General features: G+C 42.2%; 1 protein-coding gene across 1 annotated transcript in view; it reads left to right on the top strand.

The window, feature by feature from the left end:
- The window catches only part of LAMA3 (laminin subunit alpha 3), a 258,618-nt gene that overhangs the window by 79,616 nt on the left and 166,791 nt on the right, over positions 1 to 12,211 (top strand). The window contains exons 9-11 of the mRNA XM_074339734.1: positions 737 to 827; positions 2,770 to 2,901; positions 4,072 to 4,134. Coding sequence (XP_074195835.1) covers positions 737 to 827; positions 2,770 to 2,901; positions 4,072 to 4,134 — 286 coding nt within the window. The remainder of the gene's footprint in view (positions 1 to 736; positions 828 to 2,769; positions 2,902 to 4,071; positions 4,135 to 12,211) is intronic.

Raw genomic sequence — 12,211 nt, 5'->3', positions numbered from 1 at the left:
AATGTCATTTTAATTGTTTCCAAATTAGAGAGCAAAAGAGGCAGAACTGAGCTAGATCCATAGTACATGGTTCTTGGAAACTGATGATGCATGTTGGGTAATTTGATTTTGTGGTAATTATAGTAATTGACCATGAAATATAAAAAGCTGCCTAGTATTATACTTTAAAATGAGCTCTGTGTGTGAGACTCATTTCTACATTTTCCATTCATGCAACAGAAATGTTTGGAGAATGGTTTCATGACTAAAGCACAGATAAAATTAGAATGGTGAGAGACGAGGATATGTGATTTCTTTCAAAAGCAGAGGAGATTAAAAAAAAAACCACGCGTGACCGTTTATTCCTTTGGTCAAACCTAAGGGCGATTTATTATCCATTCATCGCTTCTTCTGAATAAAGCTATGAAAAGTAGTCCTCTTGAGGTTTCGTTCTCACTCAAATGTCAGGTGCTTCATTAAGCAAATTCTGTGGTAGGGGAGAAAACTTGGGCTGTCCTGTTCATGGAACTTGCTCTCATTCCCTCTATTAATGAGAAAAAATTACCAGAGCCAAGATTATGCCAGTGTCTTGTGGTAAATCTTGGAGACTCAAGGTCAAGATCAGTGCTTATTTTATTTTATTTTTTTAGTGAATTTGAAGTTACAATTGCATATGACAATTATTTTTCTGGATGAATAGCACAAAATAAGGACTTTCCATGTACTATTCCCTCTAAATTATTTTATTTCTTTCTAGCATAACACAGCTGGTGTAAACTGTGAGAAGTGTACTAAGGGTTATTACCGCCCTTACGGTGTTCCAGTCGATGCTCCCCATGGCTGCATCCGTAAGTTTCATTTCAACCTGGTGTGTCTCAGACTGTGTATGATGCTTCAGGGAGGTCATCAGGCTAAATTTTGGTCAGTTATTAGTTCCCTTCCTGCCCTCTTTCTTAACATTATTGGTTCACTCCTTATTATGGGACTTCGGGCAGTTGCATAATCTCTCTGAGCCTCAGATTTCTTATACATAAATAGAAATGATAGCGTATTCCCTAAAATTAAATGAAATGCCCTCAAAAGTCCTTAGGAAAATACTAAGTATTGGACCTGTCACATACTAGGCCTATACTAAATGTTAGTTCCTCCATTTTTTGTTGGTTTCACATGTTTCTATGATCTCCAGTAATATCAAATTTTTGTCGGAAGTAGTATCAAGACAACATACTAAAGATTTTACAAGGATTTAATAATATTCATAATATTTAAAATAGCTATGATTTATTGAGCATTTGTGATATGCAAGGATTGCCTAAATAGTTTCACAAATGTCATTTAATTATCACAATATACTTAGGATATTGTATCATTATTCTCATTTTTAGACCTGGAGAAACCAAAGGGTCTTAGCAGTTAAATACATTAGCCCCGGTGACAGAGCCACTAACGGGTAGTCCCAGGATATAGTTTGTATCTGTCTGGAGGCTCTATTTCATATCACATCCATTATATAGCAAAACACCACTGGTTCTTCCCCTGTGGAATTACCAATCAGAGGTCAGATTATGGACTTTGCCCTATCTGTGTAATCTATTTGGATTTTTTCTGTTCTCTGGCTGCCACCATTGGAAAACAACTCCAGTCCTGAAGTTGATCTCTGTGCCCACCATCCTTCAAATTCATTCTTCATATCATTAACACGTGAAGGCATCAAATTCCAAAGAATGTGTGAACTCTGATCTGTCTTTCTCTAGGACATTCTTAGTTGTTAAGTGTGTTCCTGTTTTCCCTCCCCCTTCCGTATCATCTCATGAAGTAATACGTCCATCATGTTTCTTGTGCCCACAAACAATCAGCATTGACCAAGGAAAACAGACATCATGAATGCAGTCATACCTTGTTAGGAACCTCAATTTTCCATCACTTTTCAAGTTTCTTTCTTTGTCAAGGAAGTGGTCTCTTAGAGATATTAGAGGCTTAGTATAAAGAATCCACAGGACACATAAATCCAAGACAAATTAAGCAAAAGACACCAGGAGAAGTAAGGCTGGGGGGAAGAGGGGTTCTTAATGCCAACAGTTTCTCCAGTCTCTCAGTTCTTCATGGGATGTATGCTTAGCTGAGCTATGACAGTATTTTTGCTGTCCAAGATGAGGACTTGCCTGGTCAGGGAAGCTCCCAAGTGGGGGTGGTACCAAACTTCTTATACTACAAGTATGTCTCTCTGAAATGCAAACCTAATACTTCTGTTGGTTGTGGTTGCAAGAACTGCCTTCAGTAAACTGTATCACTTGAATCTAGCATTTGGGTTGTGGGCGCCATCTTGCTAGGCTGCCCACAGATTATACATCCATGTTTAGACATCCCACACTGTGTCCGCATTACAACTGTGTAACGATGACCACTCTATGAGCATTCACAGCTGGCTCATGGCCAAGAGAGCCTGTGCCCAACAGACCTGCCAGGAGCTACAGCAAACAGCCACCCAGCCCCTCTGATTGTAGTTGGTGCAGGTTTTGCCTCTTCTGCGGTGAGGTGAACCGTGCCCAGTGTAATAAACTCCATTCTCGAGAACATCTCCGTGTGGATGTTCATAAAACTCATCTCTGATAGCCCATAGGGTTTAGTCAATGGGAATCATCAATCACATGTAAAGTGGAAAACAGGATGTGCCCTTGCAAGAATGACTGTAGACCAATGATAAAGGATTAAACATTGCCCAAGGAGGACATACTTGTCTTATTAACTGCAGTGAAGGACTGAGCCTTTGAAAACTGTGATTTCTCTTAGCTTGCAGCTGTAACCCTGAGCATGCAGATGACTGTGAGCAGGGCTCCGGCCGCTGTACCTGCAAGCCGAATTTCCACGGAGACAATTGTGAGGAGTGTGCAGCTGGATACTACAATTTCCCATTTTGCTTGAGTAAGTACCACTGTGGAAGGAAAGACCTCCCTTCTTGGCACATAACTGGGCTTTGTGCACTAATACCTGAGAACACGGCAGGCAGGGATCAGGTGGGTGGAGGGGAGGCAGAAATGGGGTCAGGTAGGTTGTATTTATGTGTTTTATTTCCAGAAGTTTGGGACATAAAACTTACGTAAGTATGTTTTATAGTCCTATTTATCTCCAGAATGTTAGGTTATACTATGGCCATTGCCATCTCAGTAGGTAAAAAGGGTCAAATATTGACAACTTTGACTTAACAGTAATCCATGTGTATGACTTTTCTTCATTAACCCATGTCATAGAAATGTCATGGGCTTCTAGATGTCATGGGTGACCAGGAGGATGTATCTCCTTTTCCTCACTGTCCAGTGAGCCAAATTATCATGGGCCCCCACTTCACCCCACTGCAATGATCTGAGTGAAAGTCTCAGCATCTTGGAGAGAAAAGACATGTATCTGTTAGAAACATCACAGAACATGAAGCGGATGAGTCTGTGAAATTGCTACACAAACTGTGACAAGGACCGTGGTTTTGTTCTGCAACAGTGTAAAAGCTGTACTTTGGTGTAAGGACAAAAAAAATTGTCTCATGATGAAGCTCCTCATTGCTGCACTATTTCTTGCCCATTCCCACCCTCACACTCTACAATCACAGGAAAAGCAGAATGGAGTTGTGCGGAAGTGGGGGCAGGACATGTGTAAATGAGGTGACTATATGTCCTGACTCACAGCTGTTGTCCCAGGGTAATTATTAAACTAGCACCCATTTTCATTGAAAAAAAAAATTGTTTTAAAGCTAGTCTCAAATTTTTACATTAAAATAAAAAACAATAAAGATGCTAAAAAAAAAACAAAAAAAAAACCCAAACAAACCCAAGTTTATTCCTGCTTAGACTGAAAATTAGATATTGTGAGCACAAAATTTTCATTTCTGTTCATTAATATACAAATCAGAATGTCTGACCAGCCTGGTTTCAATTACTAGATGCATTTTAAATATAAGAATATTGACTTTCTTTAAATTAGTCTCCATATACCACTTTTCACTGAGTTAGAGAAGGCTTCTTCCTAGTTAGTGCAATTTAGTATTTTACTCTACTGTCTCCTTAATCCTTCTCTGTGTCTTTTAATAAACTATTTGTCTAGGAATTCCCATTTTTCCCATTTCTACTCCAAGTCCGGAAGATCCAATAGCTGGAGATATACAAGGTAAGTAAACTAATTTTTGTTTGACTTTAATAAAATGTTATGCTCCATAGTCTTTTTCTACTTCCTATGCACACTGCTATGCCCAGGTTCAGGGCAAATGGCAGGTGCCTTGAGGTATCTCCTATTTAAGCTCCTCACCCCCCATTATTCTCTACTCCAGTCTGTGTTTTGCAATGGCACTGATTAAGAAAACGAAGCAGAGCTTGGATTATGAATCACTAACTTGCTGAAAACCTTCAGTGGCAGTCAGTTGCCTATAGTTTTATTTGAGTTCTCCATAAAGAGACCACAAGAGTTAGAGATGTGGGAACAGGCTGGTCCCACACCCATGTCTGACCATTTAAATTTAGGAGTGATATCTTGGCTTCAGGGGTTCCTCCCGGAGGGATGAGGCTCCCCAGCACAGTGTCCCCATAACTACTGGCTGTGAAAACCAGTGGAGATTGTGGCTGGGTGAGCTGAAGGGCAGCGGGAGTCCCACATGTTCCTCTTAAAGGGCCCATGCATGGTCTTACTAATAGACTCACTTGCTCTGAGCTCCAGCCCTGGGGCAGCAGCTTAAAAGGCACCAGGGACATACAAGGAAGAGCTGAGTTGTCTGGCTCCAGGACGAGGGCTGGAGGGACAGCTTTCTCCCAGACAGAAGTGCTGGCAGAAGCCATTGCTCCTTTGTAGTGCCTGCCCCCTCCCAATCTTGGTGATTACTTGAAGCCCTGCCCCATCCAACTTCAGGACACACCCAGGCTGCTTTCAGTGGCTTTTCCATACAAATAGCCTGTCTTGGCGCATGCTGCAGACGATTGTAAAATCTGTCAAAAGTTTTCAAAACCCAAACAAACAGCATCTGGCTTCAACATGTCCAGTACCTTTTCCTGAGCATCCCCAAGCCCATTACTAGCAGCAGCCAGCCTCAGTTCACAGCTTGGCCTCTCCAGACACCTTCAAGCCCAATGTGAGTGGCACACATCTGTGGATTGCTTTGTGGCTCATGCCAAGTGGTCTGGGCAGGGCACAGGCTGGGGCACAGGCTGAAGCTGAACTTGGCCTGAGGTAGGGGCTCTGGCTGGCATGCCTGATGGCCACCTTTAGACTGAGACAAAGCAGTACCTGGTCACCTCTAAGGATGAAACACCGAAAGGGCAGACTAGGCAAGCACCAGAGCCCTGCTGAAGCGAATCTTGTACCATAGGGTCAACCCCTGCACAACAGTTCCTCCACTGTAGTCACAGCCTGTTTTTACAGTCATTCAGCTCGAGGGTCAGTCCCTCCCACTGACATGTAAGCAGCAACCAAAGCTCAACTACAACAGGAAGGCACACACAATCCATACAAGGGGCATACCTGGAGCACCCAGCTCAGGCGATGAGGAAGACTGTGCCACAGGGCCCCACATATACCTACATAAGGCCACTCTACCAAGACCAGGAGACAGAGCAGCCCTACCTAATACATAGAAACAAACACAGGGAGGCAGCCAAAATTGGGAGACAGAAATATGTCCCAAATGAAAGAACAGAACAAAGTTCCTGAAAAAGAACTAAACAAAGTAGAGACAAGCAATCTATCAGATGTAGAGTTCAAAACACTGATTATATTTATGGAACAGCCTCTCCTCCAAGAAAAAATAAAATACTGATTATAAGAATGCTCAGGGATAACTCCAACAACAAGATAGGAAACGTAAAAATGGAGATAGAAAGCAAAAAAGAACCAGTCAGAAATGAAGATTACAATAACGGAAACAAAGAATACATTAGAGAGAGTCAACAGTAGATTAAATGAAGCAGAGGATCAAATCAGCAATATAGAAGACAAGGTAGTAGAAAACACCCAATCGGAGCAGCAAAAAGGGAAAAGAATCCAAAAATTGAGGCTAGTTTAAGGGGCCTCTGGGACAACATCAAGCATACCAATATGCACATCATATGGGTACCAGGAGGAGAAGAGAAAGAACAAGGAATTGAAAATCTATTTGAAGAAATAATGATGGAAAACTTCCCTAACCTGGTGAAGGAAATAAATATACAAGCCCAGGAGGTGCAGAGTCCCAAACAAGATGAACCCAAGACACATCATAATTAAAATGCTGAAGGTTAAAGACAAAGAAAGAACCTTAAAAGCAAGAGAAAAGTAGTTAGTTACCTACAAGGGAGCTCCCGTAAGACTGTCTGATACTTTCTCAACAGAAACTTTGCAGGCCTGAATGAATAGGCACAAAATATTCAAAGTGATGAAAAGCAAGGACCTACAAAGCAAGGACCTTCAAGTGTAAATGGATTAAATGCTTCAATCAAAAGATAGGGGGGCTGAATGGATAAGAAAACATGATCTTTACATATGCTGCCTATAAGAGACTCACTTCAGATTGAAAGACACAGACAGACAGTAAAGGGGTGGAAAGAGATATTTCACGAAAACAGGAACAATCAGAAAAGCTAGTGTAGCTATACTTACACCAGACAAAATAGACTTTAAACAAAGACTATAACAAAAGACAAAGGAGGACCCAGTAATCCCACTTCTGGGTATTTATCCAAAAAATCCCAATATACTTCTTCAAGGGGACATGTGCATCCATATTTTTATTGCAGCATTGTTTACAATGGACAAGATATGGAGGCAGCCTAGGTTTGCCTCAATGGATCAATGGATAAAGTGGAGGTGATACATATACAAGTATATAATGGAATATTGTCAGCCATGGATGGGAGAGTGTTCTTGCCATCTGCAGTGGCATGGATGGACCTGGAGGGTATTGTGCTGAGTGGAGAGTGTCAGACAGAGAAAGACAGTTGAAATATGATTTTGCTTATATGTGGAATCTAAAGAACAAAACAAACAAAACAGAAGCAAACACATAGATACAGAGTGCGTGTTAATAGTTGCCAGATGGGAGGGGGCTTGGGGGGGTGAAAAAGGGGAAGGGATTAAGAAGTACCAATTGATTGTTACAAAGTAGTCATGGGGATGTAGGGTATAGCATAAGGAATATAGTCAATGATATTGTAATAACGATGTATGATGACAGATGGGTACTAGATTTATTGGGGTGATAGATGGGGGGAGGGTTTTGGAGTAGGATGAAAAAGGTGAAGGGATTAAGAAGTATAAATTGGTAGTTACAAAATGGTCTTGGGGATGTAAAGTAAAGTATAGGGAATATAGTCAATAATACGGTAATAACTATGTATAGTACCATGTAGTTACTAGACTAGTCAGGGAGATCACTTCTTAAATTATATAAATGTCTAACACTAGGCTGTATACCTGAAATTAACATAAATAATACTGAATGTCAACTGTAATTGAAAAAATTAGAAAAGAGCGGGAAAGGTGAAGGGTAATGAGAGGTTCAAAATTCCAGGTATAAAACAAATAAGTCATGGGGATGTAATGTACAGCATAGGGAACATAGTCAATAATATTGTGATAACTTGGTACAGCGTTAGATCGTTCCTGGACTTATCATGGTGGTCATTTATTTAGGTATGTAAATATTGAATAACTGTGTTGTATTCCTGAAACTAATATCATATTGTAAGTTAGCTATATTTTAATAAAAATCTTTCAAAAAAGAGACCCTGAGAAAGGAAATGAGTGCAGCAGTTTACATGGGAGATGACCCCAGGAAACATCATTGAGGGAGTGAGTCAGGGAGTGAAGGGCGCCATTATGAATGTGCTTAGCAAGCAAGGTCCTATTGCAGCTCTGCAAGCACCTGGGAGAAGCATCCAGACACAGGAGAGAGCAAGTGCCAAGTCCTTGCGGCAAGAGCATGTTGGAGGTGTTCACCGAACAAAAGGGAGACTAGGTGTATGAAAGCAGAGTGAGTGAAGGGGGGAAGGGTAAGGAAGGGAAGCTCCAGGGACCCGACGGTAGGCCCTCGTCAGCCATTGCAAAGACTTAACATTCTTCTCTGAATGAGACAGGAGCCATGGAGAGTTTTGCACCAGGACGTGACATTGCATATGGATCTTTGTGGCTTTTGTGTTGAAAACCAATTGTAGGGGGAAAAGAGAAAGAGCAAGGAGATGACACGGGAAGCTATTGCCATAATCCATGAGGAAGGGATGATGGTGGCCCAGACCCAGGAGGTCTCAGTGGAGGTGACAAGAAGTGGACAGATTGTGGATGTAATCTGAAGATATTGTAATCTGATAGGACTTGCCGGGACATTGCTGGACTGGAAGTGGGATATGAGAGAAAGGGTGACTACAAGGCTTTTGGATGGAGCAGACAAGGAAGATGTTGCCATCTATTGAGGCAGGAAGGGTTGTCAAAGAGGAGAAGGAGGAGTGCATGAAGGGGAGAGGCAGGCGGGTGCAGTGGTGGGAGTTTGTGGACACTCTCTTCTGATTGTTCCTTTTTTGTGTGGGGTTTTTTCAGTGAAATTCGAATCAAGGTCAGAGGCAGACAGTGAGACTAGGGAGGAGGCCTCCTTGGAGTTGAGGAGAGAGAAGGTGTGAAAGAGTCATCCCAGAATGTGGGGGAGTGAATGGGCTTGAGGAATGTCATAGGATTTCGGGACAGCACAAACGGCTCACCTGAAGTCAGGTGTAACGTGATCCGGTTTACCTTCCTATGCTGTTTCCTACTTCTGCCCTAACTGTACCCAGCTCCTCTGATCAAACCACAGCACTGTGTGTTACTGTGTGGGGTACTGACTCCAGTTTTTGTCAGACACTTGGTCACTTGGGGACAACAGTTCTGCTTGACTTGGTTTCTAATACCCACAAGACCTACGGTATCCTGCCCATAGTGGATCTAATCAAGTACTTACTTAAATGTTTGTTAATTGATGAGAATGGAACTCAGCTATTGAGCTTTGGTTACAACACACAAGGCTGGCCTTCTGCCACAAGAATGTTTTAGATCTCCCACTTACTCTTTACAGTAATCCCTTTGTTATTCAATTCCCTTTTCTCCCCAACTAGACTGGTGGTGACTTCAGGAAAAGAAATTTAATTGAACTTGAAGGGAAGTTCAGATGTCTGTTACAAAATATGAGGGAAGACTTAGAACATTGCCTCAAGGAAAATAAATTTAATTAGTACAGTTAGATTTATTTGGGAATTTGAATGCATAGATATCTACTTCAATTTGGCCTTTTATTAATGCATTTAAAAAACAACTTGGGGCCTAACTGCTGGCAGTGAACGTTAGAAGCACAAACATCGCAACTGCCAGAAGATATATAGTATTGGATAATACCGAGCATCCTTCAACCCCTGAGAATTTTAATTCTTTAAGGCCCATTGATACTTTCATGTCTTCTTATACAGTGGTTTTTAAACAAGACTGTGTTTTAGAATCCCTTGCTTTTTTAGAAGATATAAATGACTGTGTATCACCTCAGATCTTAATCTAGATTTCCAGGGGTGAAGTCCAGGCTTTTATTTTGAACAAATTTTCCAGATGATTCTAATATATCTCTTGTTAAGAACCAATTCTCTAGCTAGTAAAAAATCCCATTTAGCCATTGGCAAACTTTCCTGTAAAGGGTCAGACAGTAAATATTTTCAGTTTTGTAGGAAAAGTTGCAATGCTCAACTTTGCTGTTGTACTGGGAAAACAACTATAAACAATATGTAAATGAATGAACTTAGCTGGATTCCAATAAAACTTTACTAAAACAGGGATGTATTTGGTGCTCAGGCCATCGTTTACAGATCCCGGGGTTGTATCAGAACCTCTGGGTTTGAGATTCCACACCCAGGCAATGGTGTTTTACTAGGAAATTCCAATGCGTGGCCAAAATTGAGAATCACCGTTCTAGAAAACCCATACGCTCCATTCCAGACACTAAAGCTTTGAAGCAAAAGGACAAAACAGTTTTGCAGATCATGTTGTTGGCAGGTTTTCCATTGTATTTCATAACCAGGAATATTGCTAGGATTCTCTGCATCCAAGTCATGTTTTATATGCACTTAAGATTTATTTTTAGGAGGTCAATGCATAATAGACACATCTTCAAGGACTTCTTTTGAAAATGAGAACATACAGACAGCACACACTTTAGAGAGACACTAGCCTAAAGGCACATGTACACTTTTATTCCTCTAAGTTCAAGGAAAGAGCAGATACAAGTAAAATCGCCAGATTGCAGAAAGATGCTAGGTGCTTACTTTAGGAGATTGATACAACCTATGGAAAGCAGCCCTTTTGACCTGAAGATACAGCTGCCCAGGAGGTTTTGTGACAAATGCTGTGAAAAGGTTTTGATTCCCCCAATCACTTTATTAGGAACTACATGCCATTGCCAAAATTTTGAGGTCAGTTTGGTTGGAACTAAGGATGAGAACTCTGAGGTTGGAGCGACAGCCACTGGGGCATGCTTTCCTGGCTGTGTCCCTGGGTGGGCATTTTATCTGCCCGGCACGGTGGGGCAGTCCCTGTTGGCATGGAGACCTGCCAGGTAAGGCTGAGAGAGGGACACACGAATCCTGATAGCTCAGTTTGGAAGCGCTGTGTAGATGTCAATAAAATAGAATTCAAGGAATGGTGTTTACTGAAGAGAATTTTAGTCTTCAATATTTAGCATATTCTTCATTCTTCAAACTTCTATTAAGCGCCTACTCTGTACTAGGCAATGACAAGGCAACTGCACAGTCCCTGCTCCCTGGAAGCTCCCAGTCCTGCAGGAAACACACAGGTAAACAGTTATGGCAGCAGGAGTTAATGCTATGATCAGCCAAGAATACAAAGCCATGAGATTTGATAGAAGAGGCATCCTTCCAGCCCCTTCCAGAAGGGAGAGAGGGAAGGCAAGACAGTAGGTGGGAAGGAAGGAAGGAGGGAAGGAAGGAAGGAAGGAAGGAAGAAAGGAAGGCAGGGGTTATGGAAGAGCTTCCCCAGAGCAGGAGGGGGAGACATCTGAGCTGAGTCTTGGAGCATGAACGAGTTAGCCAGGCAGAGGGGCAGCTAAAAGAAGACATGGGGATAGGAGAGGGGATGGCAGGTAGGTCATTGGGACTGAATCGTGGGGAAGGGTGAAAGAGTGGAACAAGTGAATCGTGGGGTAGGGAGAGGAAAGGACTAGGAAAAGACCAGCGTGGGCAGCCAGGCTGGGATATGCAGCTTGCAGTGCACCACTGCACCTCATCTGAGGGGGTGCGATGTCCTTTGAGGACATTGAACATTTGTACATTTATGATGATGATTTTACAGCAAGTGACAGGAAAGCATCTTGAGGAAGGGACACCTTTTGCTAGTTTGTGGAAAGGTGCCGTGTGGGCTACTGGCAGCCTGGATGATTTTGAAGGGTCTGTTATGTCACACATGTCAAGGACTTTGGATTGTGTCATGAAGGCATTGGGTCAGCTTTGAGGGATTTAAACTGGAAAGTGATATGAAAAGAAAGATCGCTCTTGATCCCAGGATGGAGAGTGAATTGGAAGGGGCAAGATGGGGAACAGACAGCCTTGTTGGGAGGCTGTTGAAATAATCCCGGTAAACAGGATGAGATCCTGAAGGAAGGCTCTGGAACTCTGGAAGGAGAGGAGGACTGCAGGGACTTTCCTGAGGTGTAATCACTGTGACTTGGTGATAGATGGTAGGTGAGGGAGGTGAAGGGCAGGGGCCCCAGAGGGTTCTGCCTCTGGCACTGTGTGGGGCTACTTGCTAGAAAAGGAAGAGGACATGTTGAAAAGTGAATTTCAGAAACAGTATTTTAAATGCATAGGTACTAGATGGTTTCTTTCTGTTTACAAATGGTTGTAAATCAGGATTCCTTGGACTTTAATGTCAACGTAAAGTTCAAGTTTCTTGCTTAATTCCAAAGTCTGGTTTAATGCTAAGACTGTATTTGACAGGAGAGCTTTCTCTTTCCCGGCGGTGTTCTCAGCCTACAGGGCCATTGCACTAAGACCTTGTATGGCAGCTGTGATGAACATCGGGGCAGGGCTCATGCCAGCCTGGGGTCCAAGGCTTGTCTTGTGAGGAATGTGCCCTTGGACACGTCCAGCGCCCCTTTTGCCAAATTAGGCAAAATTATTTTGATTTAGGTATGAACAAGTTAGGGATTATGAAAGACTGTAAAGTTGTTCTGATTTACCCTGATCTTTTTTCTTAATTACTG

Source organism: Rhinolophus sinicus, linkage group LG09 (genome assembly GCF_036562045.2).
Source record: "Rhinolophus sinicus isolate RSC01 linkage group LG09, ASM3656204v1, whole genome shotgun sequence".
In the NCBI taxonomy this organism is placed as follows: Eukaryota; Metazoa; Chordata; class Mammalia; order Chiroptera; family Rhinolophidae; genus Rhinolophus; species Rhinolophus sinicus.
The sequence above is the reverse complement of the archived record's forward strand: the minus strand, read 5'-3'. Positions and strand labels throughout refer to the sequence as shown.